The sequence below is a fragment of the Verticillium nonalfalfae genome, assembly GCF_003724135.2.
Source record: "Verticillium nonalfalfae strain VnAa140/NRRL 66861 chromosome Unknown scaffold_2, whole genome shotgun sequence".
Lineage (NCBI taxonomy): Eukaryota > Fungi > Ascomycota > Sordariomycetes > Glomerellales > Plectosphaerellaceae > Verticillium > Verticillium nonalfalfae.
In genome coordinates, this window is record NW_021167227.1 from 421 (window position 1) to 21,993 (window position 21,573).

At 60.0% G+C, this 21,573-nt stretch overlaps 8 protein-coding genes across 8 annotated transcripts; 5 read left to right on the plus strand and 3 right to left on the minus strand.

Annotated features, from left to right (window-relative positions):
- Positions 1–620: 620 nt before the first annotated feature.
- D7B24_003415 (uncharacterized protein) lies at positions 621–1,473 on the plus strand (the record flags this gene model as incomplete). Its single annotated transcript, XM_028637606.1, has 2 exons — positions 621–899; positions 964–1,473. The coding sequence occupies 2 exons, from the start codon at positions 621–623 to the stop codon at positions 1,471–1,473; spliced, it is 789 nt and encodes a 262-aa protein (XP_028499162.1).
- A 729-nt stretch (positions 1,474–2,202) lies between these two features.
- On the plus strand, positions 2,203–2,991 carry D7B24_003416 (uncharacterized protein; the record flags this gene model as incomplete). The annotated part of the gene is made up of 4 exons (XM_028637607.1): positions 2,203–2,292; positions 2,452–2,635; positions 2,748–2,864; positions 2,927–2,991. The coding sequence occupies 4 exons, from the start codon at positions 2,203–2,205 to the stop codon at positions 2,989–2,991; spliced, it is 456 nt and encodes a 151-aa protein (XP_028499163.1).
- A 1,563-nt stretch (positions 2,992–4,554) lies between these two features.
- Positions 4,555–8,202, plus strand: D7B24_003417 (uncharacterized protein; the record flags this gene model as incomplete). The annotated part of the gene is made up of 7 exons (XM_028637608.1): positions 4,555–4,976; positions 5,074–5,287; positions 5,362–5,752; positions 5,811–5,962; positions 6,020–6,085; positions 6,161–7,756; positions 8,158–8,202. 7 exons carry the CDS (start codon positions 4,555–4,557, stop codon positions 8,200–8,202), a joined length of 2,886 nt encoding a protein of 961 aa, XP_028499164.1.
- Positions 8,203–9,430: 1,228 nt separating this feature from the next.
- Positions 9,431–11,277, plus strand: D7B24_003418 (uncharacterized protein; the record flags this gene model as incomplete). The annotated part of the gene is made up of 3 exons (XM_028637609.1): positions 9,431–9,769; positions 10,002–10,463; positions 10,528–11,277. The coding sequence occupies 3 exons, from the start codon at positions 9,431–9,433 to the stop codon at positions 11,275–11,277; spliced, it is 1,551 nt and encodes a 516-aa protein (XP_028499165.1).
- Positions 11,278–11,551: 274 nt separating this feature from the next.
- ERG27 (3-keto-steroid reductase) lies at positions 11,552–13,244 on the minus strand (the record flags this gene model as incomplete). Its single annotated transcript, XM_028637610.1, has 3 exons — positions 11,552–12,490; positions 12,574–13,093; positions 13,174–13,244. The coding sequence occupies 3 exons, from the start codon at positions 13,242–13,244 to the stop codon at positions 11,552–11,554; spliced, it is 1,530 nt and encodes a 509-aa protein (XP_028499166.1).
- A 1,372-nt stretch (positions 13,245–14,616) lies between these two features.
- D7B24_003420 (uncharacterized protein) lies at positions 14,617–17,345 on the plus strand (the record flags this gene model as incomplete). Its single annotated transcript, XM_028637611.1, has 3 exons — positions 14,617–15,128; positions 15,218–16,640; positions 16,722–17,345. 3 exons carry the CDS (start codon positions 14,617–14,619, stop codon positions 17,343–17,345), a joined length of 2,559 nt encoding a protein of 852 aa, XP_028499167.1.
- A 318-nt stretch (positions 17,346–17,663) lies between these two features.
- D7B24_003421 (uncharacterized protein) lies at positions 17,664–18,386 on the minus strand (the record flags this gene model as incomplete). Its single annotated transcript, XM_028637612.1, has 2 exons — positions 17,664–17,776; positions 17,888–18,386. 2 exons carry the CDS (start codon positions 18,384–18,386, stop codon positions 17,664–17,666), a joined length of 612 nt encoding a protein of 203 aa, XP_028499168.1.
- Positions 18,387–19,998: 1,612 nt separating this feature from the next.
- Positions 19,999–21,150, minus strand: D7B24_003422 (uncharacterized protein; the record flags this gene model as incomplete). The annotated part of the gene is made up of 1 exon (XM_028637613.1): positions 19,999–21,150. The coding sequence occupies one exon, from the start codon at positions 21,148–21,150 to the stop codon at positions 19,999–20,001; it is 1,152 nt and encodes a 383-aa protein (XP_028499169.1).
- Between the last annotated feature and the right edge of the window lie 423 nt (positions 21,151–21,573).

Below are 21,573 nucleotides of genomic sequence, written 5' to 3' on the forward strand. Positions count from 1 at the left end.
CCAAGTCAAAACAAGTCAAGGCAGGTCACAGCTTCTACGCCCAGCGCCCAGCACCCAGCACCCAACACCCAGAACCCAGCAGCCGGCATCCAGAACCCAGTACCAGGTGGCCTTGCAACTTGCGGCCAGTTCCCCACCCCACCACTAGCATAACCTGGGATCTCCGAAGCTTCGCTGCCCACAATCCACAGTCCACAGTGTACTGGCGCCCTTCTCCTGCCGCCCGCTCGATTCGTTGGCTGGCCCGGCTGGCTACAAACAAGCTGCTAGGGGAAGCTCTGTCGCAGAACCTTCCACCTTCAAAATGTCAATAAAGTACGTCCCTGCCATACCCGCCGCCCCTGTTCCAAATTGTCCAGCCTTCTCTGCTTCCTCCTTGCCGCTGTCGCCGTCGCCGTCGTCGTCGTCGTCGCAGCCGCCGTCGCCGCCGACGCCCCCGCGGTTCCCGTCCTTCAACAGCACCATCTCCCCCCCTCTCACTGCACGCCAAGTTGCTCGAGCCTCAACATCCAGGACATTCTCCGGCATCTCGCGATACCCCGCCGTCGACCAGCCGGCCACGGGCCCGTCCTTCCCCGCCTAAGCTGCTTCAGCACAGAGTTGGCCACACCATCTTCAACATGACAGACCAGTATCTTCAAGAGCAGCACGCATATCACATTGCACGGAGGGTGCAGAGGGAACGAGAACTTGCGCAGGCCAGCTTGAATTCTAATCATCAGTCTAGTTGGGTCATGATCAGGGACAATGGCAACATTATTCCCCTGGACAACGAACGCATAAGGCATAGGACGAATAAGATCAGTCTCGAATTGAGTGTCCCGAAAGCCCTTCAGCAAGGCCGAACGCCATTTTCACACAAGAGCGCCGATGGCACCGCTTACATTACTACGAGACGAGTACGTATTCTAGTCTGTCCATTCCTTAAAAAACGACGTTGAGCTAATCTCTTGTCTCTACCAGGTGATCTATATCCCTTCAAAACCAACCGAAGAGTTCAAGTCGTTCCAAGCATGGATATTGGACTGTCAGGATAGCCATGTTGGTTCGCCCCTTTTTGGTGCATGGTACTGGTCGTCCATTGTACGGCCAAGCCCGGGAGGCGGCGTTCCGCCGGATCTGCCACGTCTGGAGTTGAAGCTCAGCTTCCGCGAGGGCGGGCACACTGAGTTTGGGCAGAAATTCGAAGAGCTCAAAGAGCGCATGGAGCACGTCAGGCGGCTACAGCAAGAGACTGGTCAGACAATCAACATTCCTGACGAGCCGTTGCCAGCTTACGAGGCGCGAACCGAGGGAACAACAGGCGCACCCAACCTGAGCGCCCCGTTGCCTGCTTCACTGCCACGATCTGCCAGCTCAGCGAGCCAGAATCAGCGACCAAATGAGCCGCCACCAGGTTATGACGAGGCCCAGGCCCAGCAGATCGGCATGCGGCTCGAGAGTCACATACGGGACGGCGCTGATCGTTCGTAGGGCTTCGTTGCGGCTTGTCATTGATTTGAAGAGCATTATCGCGCACGAGACATGATGGGAATTACGACTGGAGTCTTTGGGTTTGAGAATTCACACCGGCCGGTACAAACTGCATCTTGTTCTTTTTTATTTGTTCCGTTGACCAGTTTCTTTATGGTGGCAGATCTGACATAGCGAGGGAGGAAGCCTTCTTTACTCGATGCGACGTGATGCGGTTCAGTTCACATAGTACCGAACGCAATTGACTCTGCACGAGGTGTTGTATATCGCAAGCTTGGTCACCTATCACGTATGTAACTGCCAATGCCTTGGGACATTTTGTAAGGTCAGCACATGTGAGCTGCCTCGTTGCGAATGCGGGCGTGCACGTCGACTTCTTCATGTCAGTCATTGAAAATGCTGTAGTGAGAAAGCTGCCGATTGCCCCAGTCGCATGAGGTGGGTGTCTACAATGCCTTGTACTCTAGGCGTTTCCAGGCAATTCAAGTTGTAGTCAACATGTGTCTGGGCGTTGCTTGCTCAGCTCAGACCACTCGTGCAGTCACGTGCTCTTAGTCATGACGCATCAACAGCCCGGCCAATCAAAGCCCCTCAATTCATGATCACTTTTCCAACCTGCTCCCAACCGAGAAGCTCCCGACTTCTTCCATTCCCTTGCCCCCGAAGAGACGGAACCACGCAACGCCCGACCACCGCCAATCGCTCATCACGAATCCACAACAATCGAAAATGGGTATCTGGGACGCTTTCACAGACCTCGTCGAGGCGGTCACGCCCTGGAGCACCGTCGAGGCCGAGGCGCCCGCGGCTGAGGAGAAGGTATGCGCGCAAAATATTTCCCGGGCAGACGGGCGATCGTATGACCTGTCGGCGCGCCAGCGCCGAGGTCCATTGTCGAATACCATCGTCCCGAGTCCCTTGTGCGAGACGCATTGAAGACGACGAATCTGACCGAGTTTTCTTTTTTTTCACATGCAGACCGAGGAGACCACCGAGGAGACCAGCACCAAGGACGAGGAGCCCGCGAAGGACGAGGAGGCTTCTGAGGAGCCCGAGGCCGAGGCCGAGTCTGAGGAGGGCGAGGCTGAGGAGGAAGAGGAGGAAGAAGAGGAAGAGGAGGAGGAGGAGGAGCTCGAGGATCCCAAGACCAAGCTCGAGGAAGGTATGGTTCTCCCGCCCGCACGCTTTCTCCCCTCCCCCCTTCACACGCTGCGCTGCAACCACACGATGCCATTCCAGACCGAAGGTAGAGGAGACCGCTGACCGGATTGCAGAGTGTGTGGAGTCCAAGCAGTGCGCCGGCCCCAAGCACCACTACGACGACTGCGTCGCGCGCGTCACGGCCGCTCAGGACGAGGAGGGCGGTGCCAAGGAGGACTGCGTTGAGGAGTGTACGTCTTTCCTCTTCTGCCGCGACGATGGGTCAATCTTTCTTTGCTGACATGATCTTTAGTCTTCCACCTTGCCCACTGCGCTACCGCCTGCGCTGCGCCCAAGCTGTGGTCTAAGCTCAAATAAACAGCTCGCTCCCATCCGCCTGGCTGTCTGAAGACCCTTCTCCCCCCCCCCCACCTCGATTCCTGGAACCATGATATTTTGACCATCCCACGAACGAATTCTTACGACCTCTGGGGGAGCCGGGAAATCGTGAGACGGCGGCTTCTTCCAACCCCCCCTGTATAGTGTGCTGCGTGGCGCGTGTCGCGTGGTTATGCCGTTGTCTTGTGTAAAATACGACTGCGTCGCCTGAGAATAGATTCCTCTGCCTTACGACTCTGTGTTTCGGACGTGGAGAATCAACGAAAGAAGTGTCTTATGCCTGTTGCACTCGCAAAGTCGATGTAGCATACCCTCGAAACGGTCGAGAGTCATACCCATGACCTCCTTATTCAGCTGGTTCCAACTTGACACACGAACCTAGTAGTCAAGGCTACAGCCTCCAAACGCCGCAAGCCATGCCGAGTCCGTAGTGATGGCCCAGGCGGCCATCTTCCCAACAGGGTTGGGCCGTGTAGTTTTCTTCTACCCGCTTCGTCTGCAGGACAGAAATCGTGATCGATACAGCCTGTCGGCTGTGCAGCTATGTCGGTTCGAATCACTGATGATGCTCACTTCTAGAATGACATGCAGCTCCATCTTGGCGGAACAGACCAGAACTGGACACTCTTTGCTGCTTTCGATGCAACGTGTCTGGGTCTAGGGTCGACGTCAAGAATCAGTGGGTACGTGCAATCGGTCAGCCTCCGTGTCTTTTGTTGTTTTTGTGACATCGTTCACAATGTGCTGGGTGCGACTTCGTCAGGCGAGCTTCTCTGGCATTGCCTCCAAGGCTCAGCATTCTCATAGTGTCCTGTTTTGATGCTACCTTAAAACGCCTTGCGTTGACTCGAGGAAAAGAAATCTTCTGGCTCATTCGGCTTCACCAATTCATGATGAGTCCACCGAGGAGTCTGCATTCTACGAATGTCCTGAGTGAGGCCTACACGCCTGACTGCACAGGCACGGAAGGCTTTGACAAAGCGTGGACGCCCGACTGATCAAACGGTTGGCGAGTCTGACACAACGACGAATTTCTTGGGTTTGTCCTACACCTGTTGGAAATGAAAGCAATAAGCATCATGGATCTTGCTGCGCTCATCGCACAGGATGTACTGAAACGGAGTAAATGCGTGTTTGGCTGGTTCGTTCGTCTGGTGCTGCTCGGTCGGCACACGGTCTCCGGAGCCCGGCAAAAGCAAGGCGAAGCCGATGGGATCGCCGGCCGGTATCGGCAACGCCTCGGCCCACGCAGGCGCCCTTAGCTCCTCACTCCGCGACGCCCGACCCAGACAACGTGTGTCCACCGGTATTCCTTCAGAGCACTTGGACGGGCCATGCCCGTCCCAACTGTTCGGCCATCGGGGTAAAGTCTTACGAGTGCGGGGTATATCATCCGCGGTCCCGTGGTCCTGTCGAGGGTCGGTCCCCGTGGCACGAATCATCGGTTGCTGATTGTGCTGCCTGTTTTGTTGCAGCAACTCTCGTTGATCACAGTCAGGGTGCATTTACGCATTTGTGCATGAGTTTCCCCGTCCGGCGCCCATGTTTGAAACATCCATCATCGGCTTCGATGCCGCGCACGGCGCCCTGGACCTCGCCGGCCTCCCCGTCCTTTTTGACAGGGACGAGTTTGAGGGAACCCAGATCGCCATCAGGAACCTGGCCCGCGATCTTGAGTCCGTCACTGGCAAGCCTTCCGCATTGCTGAACACGACGGAAGGGCAGAGCGCCGTGGACGGCGTCATCCTCGTCGGCAGCCTTGCCAGGTGCAAGTTCCTCCAGGAGCTCGGCCAAGAGGGCACGCAGCGGGTTCGGTCGCTCGAGGGCAAATGGGAGACGTTTTCAACCCACGTCGAGGACAGCCCCTGGTCCTTTGCGAAGCGCGTCTTTGTCCTCGCGGGCAGCGACAAGCGCGGTGCCATTTTCGCGAGCTATACCCTGACCGAGCAGGCTGGTGTGTCACCGTACGTGCGAACCCGGGATCTAGATGACGTCTTGCTGTCTGCTTCTTTCGCATTGGCAAGATACAAAAAAAATGTTTCTGGCTAACATGTAGAAAAGATGGTACTGGTGGGCCGACGTTCCCATCAAGAAGCACTCGCAAGTGTATGCCGTGTCTGAGCCCACGATCCACGGCGAACCGAGCGTCAAGTACCGCGGCATCTTCATCAACGATGAGGCACCGGCCCTCACCGCATGGGTCCACGAGAAGTACGGCGTGAACTATGGCTCAGAGTTCTACAAGCGCGTTTTTGAACTGCTGCTGCGCATGAAGGTAGGGAACCCCACGCGTCGTGTCCTTTGTTTCTCATATCCTCCGTCACTGACCAGCATGCATCATCATCATAGGCCAACTTTCTTTGGCCTGCCATGTGGTCCGGCTTCCCCTGGCCTGGGAGTTCCTTCTTCACTGATGACCCTCTGAACCAGCCCCTCGCTGACACGTACGGCATCGTCATGTCGACGTCTCACCACGAGCCCATGCAGCGGGACATGACCGAGTGGAGAACCGCCAACAAGGGCGTGTGGTCTTGGGAGACGAACAAGGAGGCCGTGGCCGAACACTTTGAAACGGGCATCGAGCGCGCCAAGCCTTATGAATCCGTCATCACAATGGGCATGCGCGGCGAGGGCGACAAGAAGATGATCGCAGAGGATCCCCAGGGCACGTTGCAAGATGTCCTCGACAGCCAGAGGGAGATGATCGAGCGTGTGCACGGGACGCCAGACGGGACGCCGCGTGAGTCAAGCCTTGCGCAAGAGACTGCGGTCTCGGGACGTCGCTAACCGTCCGACAGAACTGATGGCTCTGTACAAGGAGGCGTTGCAGATGTACGAGAAGGGCTTGAAGGTGCCAGAGGACGTGACGCTGCTGTTTGCCGACGACAACTTTGGCAACGTTCGTCGGTATCCGACGGAGGAGGAAAGGAAGAGAAGCGGAGGCGCCGGTGTAAGTTGAGTACCATGTGTGTCTGGGAGAGTTCCAGATTCTGACTCGCAGCGATAGCTATACTATCATCTTGAGTACGTGGGCCATCCGCGAAGCTACAAGTGGCTTCACTGCACTTCCTTGGTAAGACAGACCCCAGGTCGGTTCGCGCGGCATGTGATACGCTTTGCTTGGGAGGCATACATTGACACTCCGTAGGGCAAAGTTCAACAGCAACTGAAGGCCGCTCATGCCAGCGGGATTGACCGTGTCTGGGTGTTCAACGTTGGCGACATCAAGCCCATGGAAGCGTCGAGCAGCTTTGCACTGTCGTTGGCCTGGAACATCAACGCGGTGGACCACTCCGCCATTTCATCCTACTTTTCGACATACGCACTCCGAGAATTCGGGACAGACCATGCGCAGCAGATCGCAGACGTGCTCGCGGGACACGATCGTCTCGTCGGGCTTCGCCGTCACGAGCACATTGACACGGACACGTTCTCGGTCGTGCACAACCGAGAAGCAGAGTCCATCGTTCAGCGGTGGAAGGCTCTGGAGTCACAGGCTCTGGAGATCTTCCAGGCGGTGCCCGATGCCCAGAAAGCGGCCGCGTATCAGCTCGTCCTCCACCCAGTCAAGGCATCCCGGATCTGCACCGAGCTGCGGGTGACGCAGGCGCTGAACCAGCTCTACGGCCTACAGAGACGCAACACGACCAATGTTCTGGCCCAGCGTGTCTTGGATCTGTTTCAGGAAGACTACGACCTCGAAGATGAGTATCACGACAACCCGTGGTTCGGCGACAAGTGGAACCACATCATGTGCCAGCCGCGCTATGGATACGATCCCACCACATGGCACGCCCCAACAAGGGACATGATTACGGGGCTTTCCTACGTGCAGACGCGACGAAAGTCGACGCGCATCGCCGGCCAAGTGGGCGTAGCCGTGCAGGGCCACGGCGGTGTCCGGCCGGGGCTGGCAAACGAAGAGTGCGACCGCACGCACCCCTCGACAGGCAACCTCGTGCCGGGCTTCACACTGCCGAAGCTCAGCCCGTACGGGCCTCAGAGCTACTACTTCGAGATCTTCGCCCGTGGCATCGAGAAGATTGAGTGGACTGTTGAGCCCAGCGAGTCTTGGATCCAGGCGTCTCCGGCGAGCGGCACACTGCTGCCCGATGACAAGCAGGACGCGCGGGTCGAGGTTACGATCAACTGGGATACCGCGCCCAAAGACTTCCAGGGCGTGGTCCCCATCAGCGTGCGGTCCGTTGCCGGATACTTTGAGCAAGTCCATCTGCCGGTAGACAGCCGCAGGATCCCGGATGACCAGAGAGCGTTCGTCGAAGCCGCGGGCATCGTCTCGATCGAAGCCGGCGATGCGCACCTCGATGCCTCGCTGGCCAAGGTGTACCGCCAGCTTCCCAAGCTCGGCCGAGTGGAGCGCGGATCTGTGTCTCTTCAGCTGACGGCGAATCCGGAGGGGGCATCATACCTCGAGTATCCGATTTACCTGTTCTCGGAGCCCAAGGCTGTGTCCGTGACCCTGTATTTCTCCACTGTCCTCGAGGTCCGCCCCGACACGCCGATCAAGTATGACATTGCGTTTGATGATGCCGAGAGCACGGGCGTGCAGCTGCTGAATAGTCCTGGGCGAGGCGATCTGCCCAAGGGCTGGGCCGACGCCGTGATGAACGGAGTCTGGACCCGACAGCACGATTTCACACTGACAGGTGACCTTTCTGGACCTCATGTCGTACGCTACCGTCCTTTGAGCAATGAGCTGAACTTGGAGAAGATTGTTGTGGATGTAGGTGGGCTGCAGGCAAGTTATCTCGGGCCGCCAGCGAGCAGCTTTGTCGGGGGCCAGTCTGATGCTTGATAATTTGGTCAGCATAAGTCTGGTGTGGTATGAGCTGGCTGACTTGAGACCGTCGAAGATGGGGGTTTCCGCATGTGATGAAGCTATTGGAAGTATCTCAACGAAAAGTGGATAGTGTCACAAGTAGACTGAAACTATCTGTGATTAGTATTTGGAAACCCTGTTGTATACGCTTGGGTGCGTGGTATGTTGGCCGCTTCGGAGTCGTGATGATGATGGAGAGATCGGTCATGGTATGCGCGGCACACGGATGGCATATCAACCCAAGCGCAGATATGAAAGCTCCTCCACCATGGAGAGTTGACGGTTGCAAGTCTGTCGCATTGCAGAATCAACGCAGCTTTTCATACAACCTTGCCCTTCCCGAGCAATGAGACGACATGATCTCGAGCCCTCAGAGGCAGAGGACAACGTGGATGTGCCACGGCAGAGGGCTCTGCCGCCCGACAGTCTGTCAGTCTAGCGATCAGGATGTTGGCTGTTTTGAGAAGAGTGACTTTCCGCAGGCGCTGTTTTGAGGAGAGTACTTCCCGCAGGCGCAATCACGATAGCTTTCAGAGACACCAATTCGACGCAGGCCTGGTCGACCCCGTCCCTTCTTGCTCCCCCCTCGGCTCGTGCGGCTCTTGACTCTTATCAACGATCATCACCCGCCGATCAGTACCGTCCGTTTCAAGAACGTGAGGAGATGTGCCGACAGCCGGAAGGGGGGGGCGTACAGATGGTCGAGGCACGAGACAGGCCATATGACCCCCTTGTCTCTCCCCCGCAAATCCAGAGACAACAACGGCTCTCCACATGTCGACCCAGAATGGAGCGCCATGCCGCGGCTCGTCGTCGTTCCCATGCGACGTCGACGGACCGTGTGTCCAAATCGAGCGACGAGCTAGACCCTTCTGACCTTGGCGACAGCTCTCGACTGGGATTGCTGTGAGGGGGGGACGCATCCTTGGGGTTGGCGATAGGGCGCGTGAGGGGGTCGGATGGTGCACAACGATGCACACAGTCTGGCACTGGGCCCAACGACAGGAGCAGCAGCAGTAGAAGCTGCCGGTGAAGCTTGGGGTGACCAGGGTTGATGGAGGGAGGGTCGGTTCAAAGGTGAGGGTTTGTCTGTCTGGTCTTGCGGCGCAGGTAGGAAGGTAGGTAGGTTAGGGTACCTACCAGGTAGGTAGGTAGGCGAGAGGGCTTATCATCCAAGATTTCCCTTGTCTTATTTACCCGCCATCTCCCCCCCCCCTTTTTCTCTTCGATTCACCTTTGAATGTTTAGGTCGAGAATTCTGCTCTGTTTGTGTTTCGGTTTCGGAGTTTTCCGGACAAACACCCAAACTCTGTCGCGTGAGGACACTGCTCGACAGGTGCATCGTGTTGCCCCCTCTCGCATTGCTCCCCTTGTCCTACCATCAAAGCTTGTCACGCCTTACGAACGGGACCCCATCCCTCGGTCCTGCCTAGGTTCCTGCTTAGGTCCACCTAGGGAACAAGTATAGCACTGGCACGAGACCCGCTAGCAGGTCCCCTGAAAGATCCACCCCCAGCGTGTCCCCTGGACGAAACTCAGTACAGTGGGCTTCTTCGCTTTCGCATCGTCGCAGGCACCATGGGTCTCCTCACGTCCAGTCCCCAACATCAACCCCCCTCAGACGACAATGCCATCGTGACTTCTTCCGCCAACAATCCCACGACGCCAGACGACAAGATGGCCGCCGCTCCAGGCCGTCACAGCGACAATTCGCTGAGTCTTGCCGACAAGAGCGAAACCATCGAGCTCCAGCTGCGCGCCACCCAGTCGTCCGCCGTCCAAAAGGAGGACCTCGATCTCGACCGTGATGGTCGCGACAGCATCGCCGACGGCCAGGTCACAGACTACCGCACCTACCGCCGCCGCTGGTTCGGCGTCGCGCAGCTGACATTGCTCAACATTATTGTGAGCTGGGATGTAAGTCGTCGTCGTTCCATTCCACACACACACACACACCTCTCAGCCCTACAGCTGCGCTGCTGTCCGCAAGGCTATGTGACAAGTCGAACCGACAGCTTGGCGAGACCAGCTTGTCGTTCTCGTCTCTCCGTTTCCCCTGACAAGGCAGCGAATGAGAAGGGAGCCGCACCTGCAGGAAGAACGATTGTCGAAATACAAGAGCAATTGCTGACGCACCTCGTGGCGGTAGTGGCTCACCTTTGCGCCTGTCGCCTCGAGCGCCGCAACGTACTACAATGTGACCGAGACGTCGATCAACTGGCTCTCGACGGCATTTCTCTTCTCCTTTGTCGTCATCTCGCCCGTGACCATCAAGGTCCTGCACATGGGGCCCAAGCTCTCCATCATGGTCGCCGCCGCCCTCGTGCTCGTCGGCAACTGGGTGCGCTACGCTGGATCGCATTCCAGCAAAGGGGGCACCTACGGTGTCGTCATGTTTGGCCAGATCCTGACCGGTCTCGCCCAGCCCTTCGTCCTGGCGGCGCCGACTCGGTACTCGGACCTGTGGTTTTCGAACCGTGGACGTGTCGGCGCCACTGCTCTCATGAGCTTGGCGAACCCCTTCGGGGCCGCCATCGGTCAGCTCGTGGTGCCCTTCATGGTCGAGAAGCCGTCGCAGATGTCCCAAGGCGTCCTCTACGTCTCCATCATTGTGAGTTCCTCCCTCTGCATCCGACACGCCCAGTCATGCTGACAAAATCCCCCCTCCAAAAAAGTCGTCCGTCTGCGCGCTGCCCGCCTTCTTCGTCCCCGCCGCACCGCCGACGCCGGCCTCGGCCTCGGCCCTGACGTCCAAGCTGCCCCTCATGGCCTCGCTGCGCACCGCCTCGCGCTCCCTCGAGCTCTGGCTCTTGCTCATCCCCTTTGCCTTTTACGTCGGCTTCTTCAACTCGTGCTCGTCGCTGCTCAACCAGATGCTCAACCCCTACGGCCTCTCCGACGACGAGGCCGGCATCGGCGGCGCCCTCCTCATCGTCGTCGGCCTCGTCGTCGCCGCCGTCACGTCGCCCATCCTCGACCGCACAAAGGCCTTCCTGCTGTCCATCAAGTGCGCCGTCCCCATCATCGCCATCGCCTACCTCGCCTTTGTCTGGATGCCCGAGACGCGCGGCGTCGCCGGGCCCTACGCCATCCTCTCGCTCCTCGGCGCCGCGAGCTTCGCCCTCGTCCCCGTCGCCCTCGAGCTCCTCTCCGAGATGAGCCACCCCATCAGCCCCGAGGTCACGAGCGTCATCGCCTGGGCCGGCGGTCAGCTGCTCGGCGGCTGCTTCATCCTCATCTCCGACGCCCTGCAGGCCGGCCCCGAGGCCGACCCGCCGCTGCACATGAAGAAGGCCCTCATCTTCCAGGCCGTCGTCGCCGTGCTCATCGCGCCGCTGCCGCTGTGCCTCGGTCTCTTTGGCCGCGCCGACAAAGTCAGCCTCAGGCGCGTTCGATCAGATACGGCGGCGTTGTCGTCGGCGTGAGCCGATGTGTTTCGGGGGTTGATTTGAGAATGGATTTTGTCCGACAGGCCAGCCCAAGGGGAAAGGATGACGTTGTTGATCTAATTAGCTATTATATAAGTAAAAAAATACCCTGTATATGCCCCAAGTGCTCGCTGCTGCCGTCCTTCTGTTGACTCTGCGGATTTCTCGTCATCTTCCTCGTGCAATGCCATACCTCTACCAGCCGTACCTCTACCAGGGGCAACCAGGTGGCCAAGCCTTCCTCGCCAACACCTTTCCTTGCCGCAGCCGTTCACCTGCTGGCACCATGCCCACTGGCAGCGCCAGGCCCAGCCGCCCCATCGCGCACGCCGAGCCTCGCCTCCCAGAAGACGCGCAACCTCTCCATCTCCTGCCAGCACCGCGCGCCCGTCTCCTCAAAGGCCTCGCGCGCCTCCCTCGTCAGCACGACGGCGGTGGGGCGGCGGCCGCGCAGCTTGCGCAGCACGCCGACGGCCGGGTCCTTGCGCAGGGCGTCGTCGTCCTCGACGCGGCCCTCCCAGCCCCAGCCCTCGACCTCGGTCTTCTTGACGTAGGTGCGGCCGCGGGCGTCGGCGGCGGACCCCCACTTGATGGCGCAGGCGTCGAGCTCGGCGAGCTCGTCGTCGTCCTGCAGCACGGCCCACACGGACGCCTTGGCGCCGCGGTAGCGGTCGACGGGGAACCAGGGCGAGCCGCACCAGCGCGCGAGCAGCAGGGCCAGCCAGTAGAGGGACACGAGGAAGCCCGGCACGGGGAAGAAGGTGCTGTGGACGATGCCCGGGTGGGTGACGAGCATGGACGGCGGCGTCTTCCTCGGGCCCGGCCCCGCTGCTTTCGGGCCCTGCTTCGTCTTCGTCTTCGTCTTCGTCTTTGTCTTCGTCTCGGGGGACGAGTCGTCGTCGGCGTCGGCGGACACCTGGAAAAAGCCCGCGGCGTATGGCTGCGCCGCCGGCAGCCGGCAGGTTAGGGCGAGGAGGTCGGTGATGCGCTTGGAGCTGCTGTAGGGGTCCAGGCTCCGGATGCCCTGGAAGTCGGCGAGGTCGAGCGACTCGCTGACGGGCTCGATGCTGCTCGTCCAGGCGATGCGGCCGGCGGGGAGGTCGCCGTCGGTCGCGGCGTCGCGGCTCAGGAGCGGCATGAGCTCGTGTGTCAGGATGTAGTGACCGAGGACGTTGGCGCAGAAGACCTGGCCCACGGGCGGAGGGGCGGGCTGTGCACGGATGTGTCAGCTCGTCTCTTCAGGAAGGACATCGACGGCAAGGGGAAAGAGGGGAGAGGGGGGGGCTTGTGTACCTCATCCGGGTGAGCCGGCTTTTGGGGCGCCAAGAGACCCGGGATGGCAATCTTGTAGTCGGGGAAGCAGCACATGTAGACGATGCCGCGGGTGAGGAAGCGCCATGCCAGCTTGAACCAGTCGACGCCCTTGAAGCCGCCGATGCCGGCGTTCAGGATGACGGCGTCGAGGCGTGGCACCTTGTACTGGGTGTTGTCGGCGTCGGTGGGGTCGCCGACGGTGCCGTGCACGAGCTGGCGGGCGACGGCATAGGGGCTCCGCAGGTCGAGCAGGTCGAGCTGCACGCTGAGCAGGTGGACGCGGTCGATGGTGTCCTGCGGCTTGTAGGAGGGGCCGGCGCGGGCGGCGAGGGCTTTCGAGGTCGTCGCCGTCTTGTGGAGGTGGGTTCGAAGGGACTCGACCGTCTCCCGGGACTTGCGCAGGTCGCGGGTCGTGGGGATGAGGATGAGGTGGGAGGAAAGAGAGCGGGAGGCGAGGAATTCGTCAATGATGCGCTCTGCCGTACCGAACCCGATGCCACTGTTGGCACGTCAGCACTGCTGGGCTTGTTGCGTCGAAGCTTTGGGGTCGTCAGGCCGTGACGCAAATGGGGAACGTACCTGTTTGCGCCTGTGATGAGGACGAAGAATTGCTCGTGGGTCTGGGCCTTGCTCCAAGGTGGTGCAGCCATTGTTCACTGCCTTTTTTTTTTCCCTCTCCTCTTTCTGGGGGTAATTTCTTTTCCTCCTTCTGGGCGTATTCCTTTCCTCTTTCCGGGGGTATCACAAGAAATCGCTTCAACGCAAGGAGACGGAAAGAATGGAAGAGCCAAATCGGCAGGGCAAGCGGAGGTGGCTCGAGGCTGGCAAGGCGGTCTATGTGAGGGCGGGCAAAAGTTGAGGCTCGCATTCGGGTTCAGGGTTTCGGAGGGGGAGGCAGCAGAAAGCTTGGGCGCCGGGGTCCAGGGCCTCGGTGGCGCAGACGTCCAAGGGGTCCGGACACGAGCGCTGGGATTCTGCATGTCGAGTGGAATTCATCTTTGGGTAGTACGAGCGAAGAACCCGAGCGGTTGCGTTTGTGGAAGCCACACGGCGTTATGAAATGCCACACGGCTCGGCCGGCGGAACTGGAGCATCATGGGCACTTGGCTCGATCGGACGTGTAGATGCATGGCATGCAGCTTGCGGGACCCAGATGCGATGCGTGATCAAGGCTATCAATGGATTAGCCACTGGCTTCAGACGGTGATACAGTATGCAAATCGATTCTGGATGCTTCGTACTCGCAAACGATGAGCATACGATAAAGGATTGAAAAATCATTCACGTGATGGTGTCGACTTTGCCTGTACATGTACATCTGTCCATGGTCTATGCTGCAGAAGTACATCTTTGTTACAGCACCAGATGAAGCCATCCAAGGCTGGAGACGCGTCACATGGGATGGTGTGGTCCGATTTTTCCAGAGTTCTGGTTCGCGGGCTGCGGGTGCCCCTGGAAAGGGGACGTACCGCGCCAGGCCAGGCACAGCCAGGGGAAGAAGGCAGAGGGGCAGACGGACAGAAGGGCTGCAAAGCGCCGCGGTAAGGGCCACAGGGACCACCTCAAGGGACCACTGTAGGAACCACCTGTAGGAACCACCTGTAGAAACCACCTGTAGAAACCACCTCAAGGGACCACTGGAACCACCCAGACCACAGGGACCAAGTGTAAGTGCCACTCATCACCCACGTGACCACCCGCCTCGACTTTCGCGTCGCGCCGCGCCCCGCTGGCACGAACACGGTCCAGGCCCCATTTCCACCGCGTCGTCGCCTAAACAAATCCATGCCGTCCCCTGTCAGACCTCGACGCAAGGCAGCCCAGCGAGCGTGACAGCAATCAATTCGTTCGCCTTGACCCTGCTGCTGCATGTACCGAGACGGTATTTTTTTTTTCTCACCCTCCCTCCTGCCCATCATCCGCATCGCGACACAAACGGCCTGACCACGCCCTCAACCTCTCGACGTCCTGCCATTGGCAATCTTCCAGGCATCGATCGTCGCCCTCTGTTGTCTCTCCGCCATGGCACCCCTCTTTGGCGAATGCACGTTCGCCTTTGTCCCGAGCTCGCTGCTCACACCGACCCAGATCGGCTCCTTCACCCAGATCCTCGAGAAGCATGGCGGCACCGTCCTGGAACCGGCCGAAGATGGCTCCATTCGCATCGAGGAGAACGTCACCCACATCATCTCCAACACGATCGATTTCAAGCAGTTCACCGACAGCCAAGCCTACATGATCCCCGTCGTCACCCACCAGTGGATCTCCTCGTCGCTGCATCGCGGCAAGCAGGCCCAGGTCCGCCCGCACTCGCCCGACCCCCGCATGATCTTCTCCCAGGTCACCTTGTCGTGCGCCGACCTGCCCGTCATTGACAAGGAGACCATCATCGGCGCCACCCTGGCCCTCGGCGGCATGGAGTCGCCCGACATTACGCGCCTGACGACGCACATTTGCGCCCTGACCATGGACCATCCCAAGTGTCAGACGGCCGTGCAGAAGCAGCTCAAGGTCAAAATCGTGCTGCCACACTGGTACGGAAAAGAGTCGTCTCGCAGAAAGGCGTCCTTTTACCCCTCCCTCTTTTTCCTCCCCGGACGCATCACGCTCATGACGTTCACAGGTTCGAGGACTGCTTCAAGCTCGGCAAGCGCATCGACGAAACGCCCTACCTCCTGCCGGATCCCGAGATCCTCCTCGCCGACCCCAGCGACGAGATTGGCTTCCCCGAGACGAAGAACCTCGAGGGCGCCACCGACGCGAATCCCAGCCCCGAGAGCTTCCCGCCCGTCAAGGGACACGTCGAGCCGTCCATCATCTTTCAAGGGAAGGCCGTCATGATCTCGAGCGATCTCAACATCACCAAAAAGGCCCACGCCATATGCCGCTCGCGCATCACGCAGGGCGGCGGCGAAATGGTCGCCGAGGTCGAGGACTGCGACATGTACATCTGCCAGTACCGCGACGGTCCAGACTACATCAGAGCCGCCCAGCTCGGCAAGGATGTCGGCAACCTGGCGTGGCTGATGCACCTCATCTCGCGCAACGAGTGGACGTCCCCACTCCGCCGCCTGCTGCACTACCCCGTACCCCGGGGCGGTATCGACGGGTTCCAGGACCTGCGCATCTGCGTCTCCAACTACGGCGGAGAGTCCCGCATCTACCTCGAGAATCTCATCAAGGCCTGCGGTGCCACGTATACCAAGACGATGAAGACGGAGAACACGCATCTCATCACGGCCCGCGACAGCAGCGAGAAGTACGAGGCCGCCAAGGACTGGGGCATCGAGACGATCAACCACCTGTGGATCGAGGAGAGCTACGCCAAGTGCGAAAAGCAGCCCGTCACCGTGGGCAAGTACGCGCACTTTCCGCCGCGGACCAACCTCGGCGAGATCATCGGCCAGACCTTCTTCGACGAGGCGCAGCTGCGCGACAAGTTCTACCCCGGCGGCGCGGCGGTCCGCAAGTCGTCGCCGCGGGCCGCGAAGAAGCGCAAAATCCTGGACGCCGCCCAGGACAACGCCTACAAGAGCGGCCCCGCCGAGGGCGCCGTCATCGGCCGTCAGGAGCACCGGGACTTTGACGTGCTGCAGGACGAGGCGGACGAGTACGCCGAGAAGACGCGGAAGCAGTTTGGCGTGTCGGCGCCGCCGGGGGAAGAGCCGTTCGCTACGCCCGCGCGGAACATGCCCGTGCGCGGCAAGGAGAACGAGACACCGACAGCGAGGTCGACCGGCGGCCGCAGCGCCAAGAGCAAGGCGCTGAGCAACCTGCAGCGCATCGCGCCCGACATTGCGCTGTACGAGAAGGAGAAGAATCGCAAGAGCAAGGACGGCATGTGGGGCGGCAAGCGCGCGGCCGACATGCTCGATCGCGACCAGGAGGCGCGGACGTCGAGCCCGGCGCAGGCGGATGATGACGAGGTGGCGGAGAAGCGCGCGGCCAAGAGGCGGCGGTCGTCGAAGCCTGACGGCGTCATCAAGGTCATGCTGACGGGGTTCTCGCGATGGCTCAACGACAAGCACAAGGAGGACGTCGAAAAGGTGAGTTTTTCCCGTGCGAGAAATCTGGGGTGAACGAGATGTGCTCTTGTATTTTGATGGGGCGTGCTGACCTGGGAACAGAGGAAACTACGGGAGCTCGGCATTCACATCGTCTCGGAGAATCAACCGTGCGACTACCTGGCGGCGCCCTTCATGGTCCGCACCGTCAAGTTCCTCCGCACCCTCGCCAAGGGCGTCACCATCCTGTCGTCCGACTTTATCGAGACGGCGCTGACGGACGGCATGGCGCCCGATCCGACGGACCACATTCTCGTGGACGAGGAGAACGAGGCCAAATTTGGCGTCCCGCTGCAGACGGCCGTGTCGCGCGCGCGCGCCAACAACGGCAACCTCCTGCGCGGGCTGCCCATCTACTGCACGTCGGGGATCCGCAACGGGCCCGAGAGCTTCCAGCCCATCGTGCAGGCCAACGGGGCTCAGTTCCTGACGTACAACGCGCGCAGCGGCACGACGATCAAGCCGACGACGGCCGAGGAGGACGGCGGGGCGGCGCCGGACCCGGTGTACCTGCTCACGTCGGACACGGCCGAGGAGAAGAAGCTGTGGCCCAAGTTTGAGGCCATGGCGGAGCGGGGCCACATGGAGCCGCGGATCGTGGCGGCCGACTGGCTGCTGGACGTGGCCATGACGCAGCGTGTTTCGTTTGACGAGAAGTATCTCGCCGTCAACTTTTTCAAGCATTAATTGGGGTGTGTATCTGCCTGCGCAAGGATCATGAGACCGGGACAGGGAAGGGGGACGGGGGGCAAGCGAAAAAGGTGTGTGTTTGTGTGTGTGTGTGTGGGATTACGTGGCCATGTGCATGAACTCGGCGTCGAGGTGTTTGTAGGGACATGGCAGGCTGCGCGCAGCCCTCCGGGATGGACGAGGCCTGGGCTGATGGGCGCGGTCGTCTTTTTTGTTCACGTCCGTATTGTGTCATACCATTTTGAACATGTCGTTCCCAAGCACGTCCGTTTCTGAAGACCCGTTTTGCTCTGCCTGTTTGACGCTTTCTCGCCCTCAGAAGAACTTGACACCGAGCGAGTCGTCCTGGCCGAAGACCTGCGCCTTGCCCCGCTTGGCGAGGACCTGCAGCGCCTTGAGCAGGAGATCAGGGTCCATGCCGTGGAATTCTGTGTCCCGCCGCCCCCGCGAGGCCCTCGTTAGCGTGTGTTGTCAAAAGGCCACCTGCCTGCCTGCCAAGGAGGTGTCAAGACAAAAAAAAAAGAAGAAAAAGGACGCACCCGTGCCGAGGGAGGTGTCCCCCTCGGTCAGCTCATACAGCGTCACGACGACGCCCTTCTGCGCCGTGTCGTCGACCCACGCCTCGACGAGGGCGGCCCACTCCTCGGGCGTGCGCCAGTACACCCAGACGGCGTCGCCGTCGCGGGCGACCGTCTCGGCGCGGCCGTCGCGGCGCATGGCGTCGAGGACCTCGCGCGCGTCGGCGGGGCCGAGGCGGCGGTTGAGCGTCTTGTTGTGGAAGAGGTCGTCCGTGTTGTGGTGGGTGGTGTTGGCCGTCGCGGCGGCCGGCAGGAGGCTGGGGTCCGCTGCTGCGGCCGAGGACGAGGCGGCCGAGGGGGGCGTCAGCTTGAAGATGCGGTGGTGCTGCGTGTAGGCGAGGATGAGGGCGGACCATTTCTCGAGCTGGGCGTGGTGGGTCGTGAGGTTTGTCTGGCGGGTGAAGAAGGGGGGGAAGGAGTATTCGCGGGGGAAGACGAAGGGGGGTTTTGGCTGGGCCATGGTCGGTGGTGTTGCTAGGCGCAGTGCGGTGTTGGTGGTTGATAGACCAAGGTAGGTATGTTGAGGTTGAGGTTGAAGTTGGAGCTCCCCATCATCCGTGGAGGGGCTCTGTGGTCCTCGACAGGTACCTAGGTACTGTGTGTGCTCTTGAATGGGCAGTGGGGCAAACTGGTGGGGCATCTTGGGCATATGCATAGCTCCGGTTGACAGCTTCAAGACATCACTCCTGCTTCACATACATGGACTTCGTCATCAAGAGTTTTCCCGCGCGAGAAGAAAATTCTAGAAGCATACTATTCATCCACTGTTCCGTTCTTCCACGGTGCAACCAACCAGCGGAGATCCCCGTGAAGTGGTCAAGAGCCTTGAGCATGTCGACAGACGATGATATAACAAGAAGCCCCCAGCATCATGACGGCATCAAATCTGAAGCCTACTCGGCTCGACTCTATGCATGACACGGAGACCTGGAAACAGCCGACGCCAAAATTCACAGCCCTCCTCCGGTCTACACCCATTTCCTCAACATACGGCCCAATGACAGTCCTACCGGATTCCCCTCGTCGAAGCAGCGTCCGGAGCTTCTCTCCACTCGTCCAACCCGAAGTCTCTCACTGGCCCCAGCCCGCCAGAGGCTTTGCGGGCAGCGTCTCGTGTTCCCATCGCAGCCGACCCAGTCGGCGTGGGCTCGGGCCGGAGGATTCGGGGCCAAGAAGGCCGTGCTGATGTCCTTTGTCAAAACGTCCACGAAATAATGCTGAGAGCGGCGTATTCCCCATGCGAAGGTGCTACGATCATCAATGCGCGGGGCGCACCTACAGATAGAGTCTCGAAGCGCAAGAAGCATAGCTCACAACTAGTTCAACGGATGGAAAATACAGGCCCACGTTCATAGACCCTGTCCCAGCCAAGCCACATGCGTCCCATCTTGCTCTCCTATCGTCATGCCAAACCAAATCGTCAATCCTATTCCGTCTGCATCGGCAAACATGAAGAATCCTAGTCATCCCGACAGAGAGCGGGATGCAGAATGATTCTGTGGCCCGGGGCTGACTACGGGGCTCCTTCGTGGAGCTGTCAAAGGCTCTCAGTCCTTGCCTCGCGGACGCGAACAACAAAAGGCAGGCCCTTGCCAGGACCATCTTGGAGGTTGCGGATGCCTTGCCACGGAGAACGCCGGCGGATGATAATTCTAAGCGATGCGTCTGTGGATTCGAAGATGGATCTCTGCATAACATGCAGAATGATCTCAGGGAGCGTTGGCGACGATTCCTCTCCGAATCACAAGACGGTGCAGTGCTCGGATCTCTTGAGCTCAACAGCGCAAATGCAGACCGTACAATTTCGTACTGACTGCCTTGATGGCAGACGTGGTGCAACACAGGCAAGACCATTCTCTTGCACCAGTCGCCATTCCTGATATAGCCAACAGACGTTGGCACGTTGCCTTCCTTGATGACAAGGTCGATGAATGTCCAAAGCTCCGTGATGCGTCTACTTCCTGCCCTGTGGCTCTAGTTTATGTATCTACATTGTGGTATATATCTCCCCCCGACAGATGACGTTCCTCGCACAACATGCAACAGCAACACGCAACACACTCACAGCTCGCTCACCAGCTCATGACGCCCCTCCCACGGTCAAAGCCGCCCCGCAGCTGCGTTTCCGGCTTGACGACCTTGCCCTGCAAAATCGTATACCGAACAAGGTTCTCGCAGTCCTCGGGCATGATGCGCGCAAGCCAGATGCACTGCCCGACACCGACATCTCCCTCTTCCTCCTCTTCCGTCTCGGCAGCGCCATTCGCCGCGGCGGCCACAACCTTTGGCCTGACGTCGCCCCCAGCCGTAGCCCTCTGGACGGAATCGAGGCCGAAAGCGTCGGGCTTGCGGTAGACGATAACGTTGGCGCTGTACTTGTGGCCGCCGACGTGGGAGATGAAGTAGATGCCGACGCCGCCGGGCCTGTGGTCGTCGAGGTCGCGCGCGAGGCCGAGGGGCCGCAGGTGTCTCTCGAGCTCCTTGCGGATGAGGGGCGCCGACTGGCCGCAGCGGGCGTCGCGCGTCTTTTGCGAGCACAGCAGGACGAGGGCACTGTGGGGGCTCGGGCGGCGGACAAGGGCGGCGACCTGGGCGTCGGTGCTGTCGGGCGCCGGCAGGGAGCGCGGCAGGGTCAGGGGTTCCAGGGGCGACGTGTTGGTGGGCGCCTTTTCGACAAACTCGGTCAGCAGGGCGGGGACGTTGGCCGGCGTGACGTTCTCGATGATGGTGAAGGCGGGCAGCAGCAGGACGGTGGTGGGCTGGTCGTAGTCGCTGGTGCCGTGGGGCGTGGGCATGTTTGTGGCGGAGAGCATGAGTTTCTGGGCCGTTAGCATGGTGCTCAAGACGCTGTTCACAGTGGACTTTTGAAGGAGTCGGGAGGGAATGTGTGAGGCAGGGAAGCATACCCCGTTACTTGGTGCCGCGGCCTTGCCAATGGCCTCCATGACGCTGCCCTTCTCGTCCTCAATCTCGCGAACCCAGTCGGTCTTGCCGGTGGCGACGAGGAGGTGGGTGCTGAAGCCCTTTTGCACGCCGTAGAGGGCGTCCTCTGTCTCAATCTTGAAGCCGCGCGGGTACTTGATATGGCAGCTCTCGCAGTCGTGGGAGCACTCGTCACCGTCGACGGCGGGGTCCGTTTTGGGGAAGAGGTCGAGCATGGGCGTCGCGCCGCCGGTGCCGAGGGCGAGGCGCTTTGCGCCGGCGACGAGGGAGGCGAAGACCATTTTTTGTGTCCCTCTTCCTGACGTGTCGTATGGTGATGGAAACGGCGTCCGTGTGTTCTGGACAACTGGTACAGCACAAAACAGGCGTCGTGGAGGGTTGAGTGTCGAGGGCGAGGGTCGAGGGTCGAGCAAGGAACAGGCAACGGCAACCGAGCGAGCGAGTGCCGTGCGGGTGGGTGTCTAAATACAGGAACAAAATGGAAAGAGCGGAAAAAAAGGGACCCCTGGGCTGACTCGTTCGGGGAAGCTTCGTCGGGCGAGTCGGTCTTTCCAGCGCCGGCTCGGGACTGCGGGGCAGTTGCGACCATCGGATCTGATAACGCAGTACGTACCCGCGGCACCTAACCTTTGAATTACCAAAAACCTACCTCAGGTACCTTAGGTAGGTAGTACCTAAGGCAGTACCTTGTTCGGCACGGAACG